Here is an 18,025-nt window from a genome sequence, read left to right as displayed (position 1 = left end):
CGCCTAATGACTGAGCTACGTGACGTCATTTCTTGTGATGTCTCACGGGGCATTTCTGGTCGGGACGGGATTCGAATAAAGAACCAACTCTTTTTCTTTACTATAGTGGTCTCGATAACGGGTACCGGTTCTCAAAAAGGGATTCGAGTCCGAGGACTCTGTTCTTTTCTTATCGAACAACCGGGAAAACCAGTTTTGCGTATCATCCCTAATAGAATTCAGTTGTTCCTGTTTGTTTTTAATTCAGTGTTTAACCTTTTTACTCTTATTTTACCACCATAGTGTGCTTTTTCTGTCAAATAAAATGTTCATGAAATGCAAACATCCTCACATGTATGGGTACAATACATCTTTGACCCATATTATAGGTCAAAGCATAATCATTGTGTAAATGTATCAATAAGTGCTTTAAGTACTTTATACTTGTGTAAGGTTCTTTTTTGAAACCGTTATTTTGTTAGCACAGTCAGACCAGATGTGATGCCCCGTGCTATTATTGTGAAGGGGAAGTGTGCTGTGCTGTTGTTCTCAGCTTGGCGAGTCAAGCGACAATTTCCACTGTTTGTACATGATGTCCTTCACAACAACACAACAGATGACATGTGTTGTGTGTGTATGATTGTTTGTACATTGATGTTACATCCATGATGTCCTTCACAACAACACAACAGATGACATGTGTTGTGTGTGTTTGTACATTGATGTTACATCCATGATGTCCTTCACAACAACACAACAGATGACATGTGTTGTGTGTGTATGATTGTTTGTACATTGATGTTACATCCATGATGTCCTTCACAACAACACAACAGATGACATGTGTTGTGTGTGTTTGTACATTGATGTTACATCCATGATGTCCTTCACAACAACACAACAGATGACATGTGTTGTGTGTGTTTGTACATTGATGTTACATCCATGATGTCCTTCACAACAGATGAGATGTTGTTAGTGAGTGTGTGAAGTGACAGTTGTGTGTGTGTGTCACAGAGTGCTAGCAAGCACATTATTTTACCAAACAAATGTTTCTTCTCCTCACAATGACATCATTTCACTTAAATGTATGTCAATTTTTTTGATATTATTCTGCATTTATGAGCAGATTCCAATTTATTGGCCAACTATGTGACTCTGTTGGCAGTTAGGTGAATGCAGAAAAGATATTCTATTGATTATTGATTAGACATACTAGTGATGTGTCAAAGTATCTATCACAATGACAAACTTCTAGTAGACCTGATCTTTTACTCATTCATTTTCTCCTCATCTGCTTTACTGCGAAGGAATTTGCAAGCACGTTGCACAGCCTATTCATCTTTTTCTTTTATTATTACAATTTCAGAAAGGTGAAAAGCCATAATCAAAGTCTAAATTAAAATGTGATAAATGGTCCTGCCCCACTTTCCAGATGCTCTGTAACACCTTTGGAATATAAAGAATTTGTCTGGTGACATCCTGATGGAAGAAAGTGGAGAATGACATCCTTTCTGCTTGGCAGCTGTCTGCATTCATAACACACACACACACAATAACAATATCACTACAGTTGGGTTATTATACAGGTTACAGAGCGTAAATGAAGTATTGTTGCCCGTTTTTGAATACATTTTTGAAGTGATTTAGAGGTAACATTGATTGCGAACATTAGCTGCATTGCTAGATGTCAAGAACAAGACCATTTTTATGTTAGAAAGCCTTTTGTCTTCTTGTCTCTCATGATTGTGAACAATAGGCACCATTCCACAAGAAAAAGTGCAGTTCCCCTTTAAATGGCATTGAAAACATGAAATTCAGTGTCCAGAGTAGGACTGGGTGATATGGAGGAAATAGTATATCTCCATATATTTGTACTTCAACTGGATATTCCATATACAGGTAAAAGCCAGTAAATTAGAATATTTTGAAAAACTTGATTTATTTCAGTAATTGCATTCAAAAGGTGTAACTTGTACATTATATTTATTCATTGCACACAGACTGGTGCATTCAAATGTTTATTTCATTTAATTTTGATGATTTGAAGTGGCAACAAATGAAAATCCAAAATTCCATGTGTCACAAAATTAGAATATTACTTAAGGCTAATACAAAAAAGGGATTTTTAGAAATGTTGGCCAACTGAAAAGTATGAAAATGAAAAATATGAGCATGTACAATACTCAATACTTGGTTGGAGCTCCTTTTGCCTCAATTACTGCGTTAATGCGGCGTGGCATGGAGTCGATGAGTTTCTGGCACTGCTCAGGTGTTATGAGAGCCCAGGTTGCTCTGATAGTGGCCTTCAACTCTTCTGCGTTTTTGGGTCTGGCATTCTGCATCTTCCTTTTCACAATACCCCACAGATTTTCTATGGGGCTAAGGTCAGGGGAGTTGGCGGGCCAATTTAGAACAGAAATACCATGGTCCGTAAACCAGGCACGGGTAGATTTTGCGCTGTGTGCAGGCGCCAAGTCCTGTTGGAACTTGAAATCTCCATCTCCATAGAGCAGGTCAGCAGCAGGAAGCATGAAGTGCTCTAAAACTTGCTGGTAGACGGCTGCGTTGACCCTGGATCTCAGGAAACAGAGTGGACCGACACCAGCAGATGACATGGCACCCCAAACCATCACTGATGGTGGAAACTTTACACTAGACTTCAGGCAACGTGGATCCTGTGCCTCTCCTGTCTTCCTCCAGACTCTGGGACCTCGATTTCCAAAGGAAATGCAAAATTTGCTTTCGTCAGAAAACATGACTTTGGACCACTCAGCAGCAGTCTAGCTGGTGTCGGTCCACTAATTTACTGGCTTTTACCTGTGTATATATATCCATATATTTGTACTTCAAATGGATGTTCCATATATATATATATATCCATATATTTGTACTTCAACTGGATGTTCCATATATATCTCCATATATTTGTACTTCAACTGGATGTTCCATATATATCTCCATATATTTGTACTTCAACTGGATATTCCATATATATATCCATATATTTTCCAGTGAAAGTATACATATAAAGATATTAATTTTTGAGGCAGATTCAGTGAAATTAAAGTGAAGGACAACTACTGTAAACACTTTTATTAACCAGTTAGTCTAGATGGGTATTAACAGTACTTTTATTAACCAGTTAGTCTAGATGGGTATTAACAGTACTTTTATTAACCAGTTAGTCTAGATGGGTATTAACAGTACTTTTATTAACCAGTTAGTCTAGATGGGTATTAACAGTACTTTTATTAACCAGTTAGTCAATATGCGTATTTAAACTACCTTGTCGTCCGCATGCTAACAGTGTCCATGACATCATACGTGTGTGACGGTCCATGACGTCATACGTGTGTGACGGTCCATGACATCATACGTGTGTGACGGTCTATTACATCGCCTACTGGGAATTGAAAAGTGCCTTTTTTTGATACATGTTGTATTATTCGCACAGCTATGTTATGTCTTCTTTGTGGAAATAATGTTTTAATGTAAGGACAGACACTGTTAGCATGTGGACGACAAGCTAGTTCACCTAAATCTGCTGGTAAGGACAGACACTGTGAGCATGCGGACGACAAGCTAGAATGCAGAAAGGCATGCCTTTTTCCAAATCCCCTCCATCAGGATGGAAAGTGAGAGGCAGCCATCAGTGCAGTGGAGGCTGCATGCATGCACACAGTGTTGTTTGAGCGTCTCCATGGAGACACAGATGGCATGCACCAAGCTGTGTGGATGAGGGAGGAGACATTGTGAGCAGCATGCCTTGATAATGGAACATCTGCTGGAAACAAATCATCTTATCTTCCCAAACAATGACTTTTGTATTGACATGCAAGTCAAGGAGAATAGTAGCTGGGATACTTGGCAGCTCATACCTGAAACTTGTATTGACAAACATGTCATCAGCACATTTGACCACAATAGAATCCACACTGGGCACCATTACAAAGTAATACAAGTCATCAAAGAGATTGTGTGAATGACATTGAAAGTAGAGAGGCATTACATAGTCAAGTCAATGAATCCAACTAGGAATGAGACATTCTCAAAGTTTGCCATCAATTGTACGTCTTTTGTTGCTTGGAATGGTGCGTCCTGTCAACCTTCTCTTGACTGACTATGTATAATAACTGTCTGCATCAAATGTATTGGAAGGGTTTAATGGAAGACACATTGTGGTGTGGCTGTGTCCACATTGTTGCAAGCTACTAAAGTCAGCCCTGGACACTGTAAACACACCACATCATCATTTCACTATTCTTTCATCACTTCTTTGGGAATGTTGCCTATCATTCACAACCAATGTCAAATCACAACCTTTTTTTTAATGCATTCTAATCCATAAAATTTAGCGAGTAGGAGGCGGCTAACAATGTAGCTAAGGGGAGTAGACTGTTCCGCTCACAAAGCCCATTAAAAGACATCTGAGAAGCAGCAACAATGTTCCATATACATGCCATGACCTAAATATTAACACTAACACAGAGGAACTACTTTTAGCGGCACTGTGATCACAGAGCGCTAACTAGCTTATGCATATTGAGCTGCTGCATGGCCTCTGAGTTGGTGAAAGTTAATTGTAGATGATAAATCATACCTCCCACATGGTTGTGGACATAAACCCACAAGCTGGTCAACTTTGACATCCAACTTAGACCCGGAGATGGCTAGAAAGACACACTAATATATATTTTTAAACCTGTGTGAGGATTATAATGAATTGTTGATGTAAAAGGGAAGACATAAACATGCCATCAGGCTTTATCCCAGTGAGAGCAAATATTGTACAGTAAGGGATTGTTTTATTAAGAATGGCCGTGCGTGACCCGAGGGTCCCTGGTTCAATCCCCACCTAGTACCAACCTCGTCATGTCCGTTGTGTCCTGAGCAAGACACTTCACCCTTGCTCCTGATGGGTGCTGGTTAGCGCCTTGCATGGCAGCTCCCTCCATCAGTGTGTGAATGTGTGTGTGAATGGGTAAATGTGGAAGTAGTGTCAAAGCGCTTTGAGTACCTTGAAGGTGGAAAAGCGCTATACAAGTACAACCCATTTATCATTTATTTATTATGTTTGTATATCTTGTTTAGCACTTAGCAATACTGCTACTAGATGCTTAGTGTTTAGCACACAGCTTCTAAAATGTGTAGATCATCCTCCTTATATTCAGGCTTAAAAATAGAAGTTTCTGGATCATCATGTGTCCCCAATTAGTCTTTGTTGTCTTTCATCAAGTCTGCCATGATTAGTAGTCCTCTTGTTTTTGAAGGGTAAAGTAAATGTTGTGATGCGTCTGTGAAATTAATACGCTGCCGTATGCTTATAATGATCAAAATAAGTAAATATTACATGTTATTAATGTTACTAGATATTACATACTGTATATACTTAAATCATCTATACATTACATGTTATTATGAATGTTACTAGATATTACTTACTGTATATACTTACATCATGTATATATTGCATGTTATTATGAATGACATATATACTTACATCATGTATAACATGTTATTATGAATGTTACTACATGACATATACTTACATCATGTATATATTACATGTTATTATGAATGTTACTACATGACATATATACTTACATCATGTATATATTACATGTTATTATGAATGTTACTACATGACATATATACTTACATCATGTATATATTACATGTTATTATGAATGTTACTACATGACATATATACTTACATCATGTATATATTACATATTATGAATGTTACTACATGACATATATACTTACATCATGTATATATTACATGTTATGAATGTTACAACATATATACTTACATCGTGTATATGTTACATGTTATTATGAATGTTACTACATGACATATATACTTACATCATGTATATATTACATGTTATTATGAATGTTACTACATGACATATATACTTACATCATGTATATACTACATGTTATTATGAATGTTACTACATGACATATATACTTACATCATGTATATATTACATGTTATTATGAATGTTACTACATGACATACATACTTACATCATGTATATATTACATGTTATGAATGTTACTACATGACATATATACTTACATCATGTATATATTACATGTTATTATGAATGTTACTACATGACATATATACTTACATCATGTATATATTACATGTTATTATGAATGTTACTGCATGACATATATACTTACATCATGTATATATTACATGTTATTATGAATGTTACTACATGACATATATACTTACATTGTATATATATTGCATGTTGTTATGAATGTTACTACATGACATATATACTTACATCATGTATATATTACATGTTATTATGAATGTTACTACATGACATATATACTTACATCATGTATATATTACATGTTATTATGAATGTTACTACATGACATACATACTTACATCATGTATATATTACATGTTATGAATGTTACTACATGACATATATACTTACATCATGTATATATTACATGTTATTATGAATGTTACTACATGACATATATACTTACATCATGTATATATTACATGTTATTATGAATGTTACTGCATGACATATATACTTACATCATGTATATATTACATGTTATTATGAATGTTACTACATGACATATATACTTACATTGTATATATATTGCATGTTGTTATGAATGTTACTACATGACATATATACTTACATCATGTATATATTACATGTTATTATGAATGTTACTACATGACATATATACTTACATTGTATATATATTGCATGTTGTTATGAATGTTACTACATGACATATATACTTACATCATGTATATATTACATATTATGAATGTTACTACATTACATATATACTTGCATCATGTATATATGACATCATGTATATATTACATGTTATTATGAATGTTACTACATATATACTTACAGCGTGTATATATTACATTGATGGAGGTTTTATAATTGGATGATTTTTAGTGCACTTTATAGGCGGAATAGAGCGACTCATTAACTCCATTGTTAAAGATAATAAAAACGCTTTCAAGATGCAGCTAATGGAAATGTTGTCTTGGAAGCCCTCTCAACCTGCGTCATGGTTTCATATACACCGTCAACACCGTCATTCACACCACCCTCACCCACTTAGAGGGCAAGGACACCTATGCCGGGCTATTATTCGACTACAGCTCTGCTTTTAACACGGTCATCCCTCAAAAACTCACTGCTGAACTCCTCACTGTTGGTCTGACACCGGCTCTCTGTGACTGGGTCCTGAACTTTCTCACAAACCGGCCCCAGTCAGTCAGAATCGGCAACCAGACATCGGGCACAAAGGTTCTAAGCATAGGGACCCCCCAAGGCTGCGTGCTGAGCCCCCTATTGTACACCCTCTTCACACACGACTGTGTGGCCTCCCAGAACAACACCAGTATCATCAAGTTTGCAGATGATACTACGGTCGTGGGACTGATCACCGGGGGAGCTGAGGCAGCGTACAGAAGGGGGGTAGCGGAACTGGTGGCCTGGAGTCAGGATAATAATCTCTCCTTGAACACAGACAAGACCAAGGAGATGATTATTGACCCACGGAGAAGGAGTACCCACTACACACCTCTGTACATAGGGGGGACAAAGGTGGACAGGGTGAAAACCTTTAAATTCCTCGGGACCCACATCAGCCAGGACCTCACCTGGGATCACAACACCCAACAAACAATAAAGAAAGCCCAGCAGCGACTGTACTTCCTAAGAAGGCTGAGAAAATTTGGCATGCCACCCAAAATTCTCAGCAACTTCTATAGAAGTACGGTTGAGAGTGTCCTTACCAGCTCAATCACGGTCTGGTATGGAAACTGCACTGCTAAGGACAGGAAGGCACTCCAGCCAGTGATTAAAACTGCTCAGTACATATCAGGAGCAGCCTTCCCCTCACTACAGGACATGTACTCTACCAGGAGAGCACACAACATCATAAAGGACAGTACACAGTCTCTTCAGCCTCCTACCATCAGGCAGACTATACAGGAGCCTGAAATCCAGGACTACGAGACTGACCAACAGTTTCTACCTACAGGCCATCAGGCTTGTGAATGCTAGCCCCCCCCCCCCCCCCCCCCCCCCCCCCCCATTTTACTTTGGTCTTTTTGAACAAAAGACAGCTACCATGACCACCCCCGAACTGTGAACCATCACTGTAGACACTTTTCACCTTTGATCACTAAAGACACTTTAACTGCTGCTGTGACCAAATGTCACCTCCATATTTATACTGTTGACTGTCAATCAGAATGTGCAATAATGTTATGTTACTTACTGTATACATTTTTATTTCAGCTAAGTACCGTGTGACTTGTTGAAGGGTGGACTAGCAAAGGAAGATTTTCATTGTCTGTCTGTTGAACTGTGCATATGACAATAAACAATCTTCAATCTTGAATATACAAGTAGGGATGAACGCATTCCATCGGTAGAGAAGTGGTGGGTTCCAGCCTCTTCTATGGATAAGGTTGAGTTGTCAGCGTGCAGAAAGAGCCGTTATACAAGTCCCCTGTTAGATGACTGGAGCGGTCATCTTTAAAAGAAGGCTGAACACACTTTGTGCTGTGCAACATTGTAATGGACACTTTCTTTTTCCTTTCTCACAATGCAACCTTCTTTAACAATGTGCTCAATCACTTGCCATCCTTCCAAGTCCTTGTCCATCACCACTCTGCTGGAAACAACTCTGAGGATGCATGTTGTATTAATGTGTGTTTTAAAATTGAAGACCTCACAAATTCTTTAGTCTGGCTCCAGTCTGCATGGTACTACAGGTGCACTACACTTTAGGGATGCACCATAATCAACATTGGACTAGGGTTGTGTGGTATACTGCTACTAGTATAGTATCACAGTACTAATTCATCATATTCAGTACTATACTCTGTTTGAAAAGTTCCACTAACCCATATTTATTTAGTTTTTGAACAGGCATGAAGGCCTGTTGTCGTCACGTGGTGACTTTGCTGGTTTTACCAGCAGAGGAGCATGTTCACACACACGGAGTACTTACAAGCAGACACAGTGTGTAGACAGAAAAGGGAGAATGGATGCATTTTGGTGTAAAAAGTAAAGATAAAGGTGAAGTTAAACACTCTCAGGAAGAGCTGCTTTAACACATGGCTAACATCCATCCACAGAGTTTTAGCTACTTCTAAATCACTAATCCTGGCCTCCATGGCGACATATAAAGTCTGTTTTTTACAAGTAACATTATCACTGGAGGACGAGGAATAGCTAAACATGCTTCACTCACAATCTTTTTTCTTTATAAAAAAACAAAACTTATATTATGTTTATAAAGTCAGTAAACATGTCCCTGGACACATGAGGACTTTGAATATGACCAATGTATGATCCTGTAACTACTTGGTATCACATCCATACCTAAATGTGTGGTATCATCCAAAACTAATGTCAAGTATCAAAGAAGAGAAGAATAAGTGGTGGCTACAGTTTCCATGGTAAAGGTTTTAAAACAAATCATTTGGAGGCGCCCCATGCCTGAAGAGCACAAGTCTTTATTATCATTTTATCTCTTGACTTTTCATGACCACAATTATCAACATGACGTAGAGTTGTCCTGATACCAATGTGTTGGTACTGCTACCAAAGTGTATTTCGACACTCTTGGATACTTTTCAAAATAACAGACTGCCACAAAAACTGTCATTATTGCTTAATTTGAACAGAACTGGTGCAATACATTAATTATGTGTGTTATTGCAATCAAAGAACAATTTAGTCCTTAAAATGCTAGACAACTTGTCTTTTAGTAGTAAGTAAACAAACAAAGACTCTTAATTAGTCTGCTGATGTATGCAGTAACATATAGTGTCATTTTATTTTACTTTATCTACTTTCCTGTTAATATCTGCTTACTTCCTATTTTTTTTATCTACACTTCTGTTCAAATGTAATTATCACTTCTTTGATATTTGACATTAGTTTTGACAAATGTGGTATGGACCCAAGACCAAATTAAAGTTCTCATGTGTCCAAGACGTCTCTCCTGACTTTATAAGCAATAAAAAAATGACAAAAGATTTTGTGATAATAAAAAATATTGATGTAATCATTGATACAGCTCTTGTACCTGGTATCATTACAGTGGATATTTGTATCCACTGTACAATATTCAATCAATCAATCAATTCCTTTATTGTCATTGTCATAACACTTAAGTCATACATGTCAACGAGATTTTGTTTGAGCTTTGTCTAGCGGCATAGAAACTGCATTGAAGTGCAGGTTGACCATAGTTTACAGTTTAGCATTGTCAAGAAGATTGCAAATAGAGGAGCGTCTGATGGGTGTTATATTGTTTATTTACACTGTAATGGTAAAATAAGTGTAAAAGGTATGAAAAAAGAATTACAATGGGAAAAACTGAATAATTGTTTTTATATTGCTATTAATTTAAATGTATTATTATCATGACTATTGTTATTTTACTTGTTGTGGTTTATTTGTTACTAATGTTGGTGGTACAATAAATACTCATGTTTTCAAATGAATGAACAATTGTGTTGTTAATCGTGATTACAATATCAATCCAAACATTCCTCATTAGTTTCGCCATAATTGTCCAGCCCTAAGATCTACCCATTAGCTTTTGTATCCTCCTATGGTGTGTAGTGAAGCATGTTTAGCTAGTCCTCGTCCTGCAGGGATGATACTTGGAAGAACTTACTTTATTTGTCGTCATGGAGGCCAGGATTAGTGATTTACAAGCAGAGGTGGGTAGAGTAGCCAGAAATTGTACTCAAGTAAGAGTACTGTTACTTTAGAGATTTATTACTCAAGTAAAAGTAAGGAGTAGTCACCCAAATATTTACTTGAGTAAAAGTAAAAAGTATGTTGTAAAAAAACTACTCAAGTACTGAGTAACGGATGAGTAACATACACACACATATCATATATATATATATATATATATATATATACACACACACATATATATATATATATATATACATACATTGATATATACAGTATATCATTTTTTTAATTTATTTTTTGGCCGTTTTTGTTTACGTGTTAATAGTGTTTTAATGAATATACATGCATGTTTAACACATATAGATTCCTTTCTTTCATGAAGACAAGAATATAAGTTGGTGTATTACCTGATTCTGATGACTTGCATTGATTGTAATCAGACAGTAGTGATGACAAACGTCCACGTTTTCAAATGAAGGAGAAAAAAAGTTCCTCCTTTCTGTCCAATACCACATGAAAGTGGTTGGTTTTTGGCATCTTATATGTCCAGCTTCCATATTTGTTTTTATACACTTTACAAGAAATACATTGGCGGCAAACTCCGTAGCTTGCTAGCTTGTTTGCGCAGGCTTTCGGAGACTCTTATTTTGAAAGCGCAGGCGCGATGGAGCGGCACCTTTATTGTGAAGACAGGAACTGTGCAGTCAGTCTTTAGGCTTTTGACGGGGTGTATGGTTGAAATAAAAAATTGTCTTTTTTCCTTCACACTTTTGATTGATTGATTGGAACTTGTATTAGTAGATTGCACAGTAAAGTACATATTCCGTACAATTGACCACTAAATGGTAACACCCCAATAAGTTTTTCAACTTGTTTAAGTCAGGTCATGTGACCCCTGGCTCTGTTTGATTGGTCCAACGTCACCAGTGACTGCATCTGATTGGTGGAACGGAGTGAACGTCACCAGTGACTGTATTTGTTGAAACGCAGGCACTATGAAGGTCTGTCTGACAGACCAAAACAAACAAAGCGTGCATTAACAGATCGATAAAAATTAGTAGCGAGTAGCGAGCTGAATGTAGATAAAAGTAGCGGAGTAAAAGTAGCGTTTCTTCTCTATAAATATACTCAAGTAAAAGTAAAAGTATGTTGCATTAAAACTACTCTTAGAAGTACAATTTATCCCAAAAGTTACTCAAGTAGATGTAACGGAGTAAATGTAGCGCGTTACTACCCACCTCTGTTTACAAGTAACTAAAATACTGTGGACGGACGTTAGCCACGGGCTAGCTATGTTTAAAAGCACTGCTTGCAGAGCGTTAATAGCTTCACCTTTATCCTTTACTTTTTAAGACAAAATACGTCTATTCTGTCTCGGCACTGTTTCTGCCTGTAAGTGGTCTGTGTGTGTGTGTGTGTGTGTGTGTGTCATCACGGTGCCATCATGTAAAAAAAAAAGTAGGGTATTTTTCAAAGGCAGTATGCTACCTATTTTAAATCATTATTAGTACTGGTATATTGTACAACTCTAGTGAGGACTGGAGTTGTATTTGTCGCCTTGGAGGCCAGGATGGGTGATTGAAGAAAAAAAAACACTGTGGTGAGACGTTAGCGGCTAGCAAGCTATGTTTTGAAGCACTGCTTCAGTGTTAATAGCTTCACCTTTATGGTTAGATTGTAAGCCTAAATACGTCTCTTCTCTGCCTGACATTCATATTAGCAGCATGAAATAAGACTACGTGCCGTCATTAGCATTAAGATGGTGTTGCTTGCGGTCCTCAGATGGAAGCGTGCGGAGAGTCGCTACACGCTGGAGAGGGCGGCCATCATCAGTCACTGGAACTGGCTGCAGGCTCACATCTCTGACCTGGAGTACCGTATCCGCCAGCAGACGGACATCTACAGACAGATCCGTGCTAACAAGGTGGGCTGTCGCTCGGCACCCTGCTGTGAAAGAAGGTGCTGATTGACCCACTTGACTCCACAGGGCCTAGTGGAGCTGGGAGGTGTCGGTCCTCAAGACGTCAAGACGGAGCCCGGAAACAGCCAAGTAATTCAAGTCTTGGTGGGCGGAGCAGGAAGAGGTCAGAGCTGTAAGATGTGTGCTGTGTTTGCCGCAGGACGCAGAGCACCCGGCCACAGCAGAACCTTGGAGAGGGCAGAACGGGCAGCCGGTCAATGGTGTTCTGAGCAGGTACAGGTGACATGACCATGACCTCCCTTCAAGTCCTAGTTTGTCTTGTCACGGCAGGATGGCAGAGTGCGTGGACAGCAGCTGTGTGGCAGCACGCACACGCCCCCTCCTCAGCTGGCGCCGGCGAAGACTCATTCAGCCCAACACTGTGGCCAACCTGACCGCCAAGGTAAGGACAGCTTTCTTACCTTGCAGCTTCCGGGCTAAAAACTTTCATAATAAAGTTCCCCCACCCCATAGAGCAGTGGTCCCCAACCACTGGTCCGGCGACCGGTACCAGACCGTGACGCATTTGCTACCAGGCCGCAGAGAAACATAAAATAATTCATAAACGACTGCTTTTTCTCCGATTTAACTTTGGCCTGTCCCACTTGACACACCAATAAGCTTGTTTATAGATGTATAATGCAACTCCTTATAGGGAGTTGCCATTTGTTATAACTTTGTGACATGATACAATGCACATTAATGAACATTTAAAATATAAATGTGACAGATTGTAGCCAAAGGCTGATTTCCGTCTGCATCTCATTGCAAAGAAACACTCCCACTAAGTCAACATTATAGTGAGTTGTAGTTTTCATGCACTTATTTTTGCTGTATCTATCTGGCACAAGTCCTGAGTTCAATCCCAGGCTCGGGTTCTTTCTGTGCGGAGTTTGCATGTTCTCCCCGTGACTGCGTGGGTTCCCTCCGGTCACTCCGGCTTCCTCCCACCTCCAAAGACATGCACCTGGGGATAGGTTGATTGGCAACACTAAATTGGTTCTTAACCTTGTCGGAGGTACCGAACCCCGCCAGTTTCATATGCGCATTCACAGAACCCTTCTTTAGTGAAAAATAAAATGTTTTTTTTTCTTAATTCAATCTTAACTTATAAATATTAACCATGAAATGATTAATATTATATTAAAGAAATACTAATAAAGATATATGTTACAAACAGAACGTTACAGGAATGTACACATGATCCCGTGTTTACATCTCATTGTGCAACATGTGAATGTTTTAGTGCGATATCGGAAAGGAGTAAAAATGATTTCCAAAGCAGGACCCCCACCCAGACATACAATACTAGTACACAGCTCATTTTTTGTGATTGTCATTGTAAGTGGGCCAAAACACTTATATTAGAAAATAATCCCATGGAAATGACTGCTGTCATTTGATTATAATGATAAAACATCCATCCATTTTCTACCGCTTGTCCCTTTTGGGGTCATTAACTTGGTATTTAGTCAGGTTTGGGACAGGTGTGCTGCTGGTGTGGCCACAGTGTGCACATCTAAGTTAAAGTACCAATGATTGTCACACACTAGGTGTGGTGAAATTCGTCCTCTGCATTTGACCCATCCCCTTGTTCACCCCCTGGGAAGTGAGGGGAGCAGTGGGCACCAGCGGTGACGTGCCCGGGAATCATTTTTGCTGATTTAACCCCCAATTCCAAGCCTTGATGCTGAGTGTCAAGCAGGGAGGTAATGGCTCCCATTTTTATAGTCTTTGGTATGACTTGGCCGGGGTTTGAACTCACAACCTACCCATCTCAGGGAGGACAATCTAACCACTAGGCCACTGAGTAGGTCCACGCATATGGAAAATTAGAGAATACTGTTTGGGTATCCATAATACGCCGATAGGGAGAAGTTTTTATGTACACGATGAGTCGGGTGTGTCTTGACCTCCGCGGCGGAGGCTCCGCCGAACCCCTGAGGCCGACTCGCCGAACCCCTAGGGTTGGATCGAACCCAGGTTAAGAACCACTGCCCTAGTGTGTGAATGTTGTCTGTCTATCTGTGTTGGCCCTGCGATGAGGTGGCGACTTGTACACCGCCTTCAGCTCGAATGCAGCTGAGATAGGCTCCAGCAACCCTGAAAGGGACAAGCGGTAGAAAATGGATGGATGGAAGTGGAAAGCCGGTCCCTGAAATAAATGCCTACATAAAACCGGTCTGTATTGAGGAAGGTTCCATGTTTGCTCTCTCGCTTCCTGGTTTCATCCGTCTTATTTCTTTCTCATCTTCCTCTTCCTGCTCATTTCTTCTTCTGCTCTAGTCTCTCCAATATGTTTTTGTCTGGTTTCTTGGGGGTACGACTCGCTTTATTTGAAAGTGCAGCAGGCGAGAAAGCTCTCTTACACAAGAATGTTGCACAGATCTTATCACGGCTTAGTGACACCGCCCAGACCAGGTTTATATTGATTGATTTATGAAAGAGAGGTTAACAAGTTAACGGTGATAATACAAGCATGTTTCTTTCATGAAGACAAGAATATAAGTTGGTGTGATTGTGATGACTTGCATTGATTGGAATCAGACAGTAGTGATGATAACCTCCACATTTTACAATGGAGGAGAAAAAAAGTCCTCCTTTCTGTCCAATACCACAGGAAAGTTTGTCCAGCTTCCATACTCCTTTCTATGCACTTTACAAGAAATACAAACTCCCTAGCTTGCTAGCTTGTGTGCGCTAGCTTTCTGAGACTCTTATTTTGTTAGAGCAGGCAGGATGAAGCAGTGCTTTTATTGTGAAGACAGGAACTGTGCAGTCGGTTTTGATGAGTCTGTTGAAATAAAAAGTGTTGCTGGCCTTCCTGTCGGTCATTTTTTCTTAATAATGATCTGGCAGCAGCCATTGTCATCTCACAAGACCCTCGGGTGCCGTGAATGTCATTCAAGTGACCAAAGTCACGTCTTGGTGAAGATTGATGATACAACATCATTTTAATGCCTGGCTGGTGATGGACTGACACACCCTCCACCATCCACCTAATGGCCACCCAGAATATCATCCACATACCACTTGAAAATGGCTCCTAAATGAAACGCAGGAATGTCACATTGCTCACTGTTCAAGTCAAAGCATAATAATGTTCCATAATTGTTGTCATGTGTACCGTATTTTCCGCACCATAAGGCGCCCTGGGTTATAAGCCGCGCCTTCAATGAACGGCATATTTCAAAACTTTGTCCACCTATAAGCCGCCCCGTGTTGTAAGCCGCATCTAACTGCGCTAAAGGAATGTCAAAAAAACAGTCAAATAGGTCAGTCAAACTTTAATAATATATTAAAAACCAGCGTGATGTGGGCGCGCACGGAGTCGTATATCAACATGGACGGAGCTGCGTGAAAAAAGCCACCCGGCCTCTTCGCGTAAACTTAAACTTACCTTAACCACTCGCTCATATTTTCTTCATCCATCCCTTCGAGTTAGCTTTTATGATGACGCCGGCTGGAAAGGTCTCTTTTGGCAAGGTCTTCCTTTTGAATATCACCATGGGTGGAAGTTTCTGGCCATTAGCATGGCAAGCTAGAACCACAGTGAAGGATGACTTCTCATTCCCTGTGGTGCGAATATTCACCGTACGTGCTCCCGTTGTATCCACAGTGCGGTTCACAGGAATATCAGTTGCTGTGAAATAGTAATCCGTGTGCGGATGGAGAGATTGCGTCTTTTCATGAACCGGATCCCTGTCGCTTAGTAGGAGCCATTTTGTGGTCTTTACAGATGTAAACACACAAAGGAAATGAAACGTACGGTAATATCCGCGCGCTTTTCTTCTTCTACGCGGGCGGGTGGTTGCTTACAGTAGAAGAAGAAGCGCTTCCTGTTCTATGGGGGCGGATGCTTACCTTGGCGGTTGCTTGCGTAGAAGAAGAAGCGCTTCCTGTTCTACCGGGAAAAAAGATGGCGGCTGTTTACCGTAGTTACGAGATCGAAACTTTATGAAAATGAATCTTAATATTAATCCATATATAAAGCGCACCGGGTTATAAGGCGCACTGTCAGCTTTTGAGAAAATTTGTGGTTTTTAGGTGCGGCTAATAGTGCGGAAAATACGGTACCCATTTAAATGATTGTTATTGTTGTGTGAATGTGGAGCCAATGAACCAATGTCTCCATATCAATATTTTGGTGCCAGTACCAAAATGTATTTAAATACTTGTCTAAATAAAGGGGACCACAAAACATTTCTTTATTGTAGCAACAAATGTTAGTGTACATGAAACATATGTTTATTATTGTCATTTAGTCCTTAAATAAAATAGTGAACATACTAGACAACTTGTCTTTTAGTAGTAAGTAAACAAACAAAGACTCCTAATTAGTCGTATGCAGTAACATATTGTGTCATTTATACACCTATTATTTTGTACACATTATGAGGGACAATCTGTAAAAATGGATTATTCATCTACTTGTTCATTTACTGTTAATATCTGCTTATTTTCTCTTTTAACATGTTCTATCTACACTTCTGTTAAAATGTAATAATCACTTATTCTTCTCTTCTTTGATACTTGACATTAGTTTTGAATGATACCACACATTTAGGTATGGATGTGATACCAAGTAGTTACAGGATCATACATTGGTCATATTCAAAGTCCTCATGTGTCCAGGGACATATTTACAGATTTTATAAACAATATGTTACTACATACGTCAGCAGACTAATTAGGAGTCTTTGTTTGTTTACTTACTACTAAAAGACAAGTTGTCTAGTATGTTCACTATTTTATTTAAGGACTAAATTGCAATAATAAACATGTTTCATGTACCCAAAAATTTTAGTTAAAATAAAGACAATAATGACATCTTTGTGGTCCCCTTTATTTAGAAAAGTATCAAAATCCACTTTGGTAGCAGTACAACCCAAGTAGGGTGTCAAAATGAATCATGATTCTTATTTGTGATGATTCTTAATCCAAAAAAAGTATTTATTTTAATGTGTCCTGCGCAGCCACTCAGACAAATGACATAGTTGATGTAGATGATTGATTATATAGTTGATATACAAACCCCGTTTCCATATGAGTTGGGAAATTGTGTTTGATGTAAATATAAACGGAATACAATGATTTGCAAATCCTTTTCAACCCATATTCAGTTGAATATGCTACAAAGACAACATATTTGATGTTCAAACTCATAAACTTTTTTTTTTTTGCAAATAATCATTAACTTTAGAATTTGATGGCAGCAACACGTGACAAAGAAGTTGGGAAAGGTGGCAATAAATACTGATAAAGTTAAGGAATGCTCATCAAACACTTATTTGGAACATCCCACAGGTGTGCAGGCTAATTGGGAACAGGTGGG

At 38.8% G+C, this 18,025-nt stretch overlaps 1 protein-coding gene across 3 annotated transcripts in view; it reads left to right on the top strand.

Moving 5' to 3' along the window:
* LOC133574648 (KAT8 regulatory NSL complex subunit 1-like) overlaps positions 1-18,025 on the top strand; it is a 59,397-nt gene that overhangs the window by 31,313 nt on the left and 10,059 nt on the right. For all 3 annotated transcript variants that reach the window (XM_061926851.2, XM_061926850.2, XM_061926852.2), the window contains 4 exons: positions 12,513-12,654; positions 12,718-12,780; positions 12,851-12,924; positions 12,982-13,093. In XM_061926851.2, coding sequence (XP_061782835.1) covers positions 12,513-12,654; positions 12,718-12,780; positions 12,851-12,924; positions 12,982-13,093 — 391 coding nt within the window. The remainder of the gene's footprint in view (positions 1-12,512; positions 12,655-12,717; positions 12,781-12,850; positions 12,925-12,981; positions 13,094-18,025) is intronic.

The sequence above is a fragment of the Nerophis lumbriciformis genome, linkage group LG32 (assembly GCF_033978685.3).
Source record: "Nerophis lumbriciformis linkage group LG32, RoL_Nlum_v2.1, whole genome shotgun sequence".
Classification (NCBI taxonomy): domain Eukaryota; kingdom Metazoa; phylum Chordata; class Actinopteri; order Syngnathiformes; family Syngnathidae; genus Nerophis; species Nerophis lumbriciformis.
The sequence above is the reverse complement of the archived record's forward strand: the minus strand, read 5'-3'. Positions and strand labels throughout refer to the sequence as shown.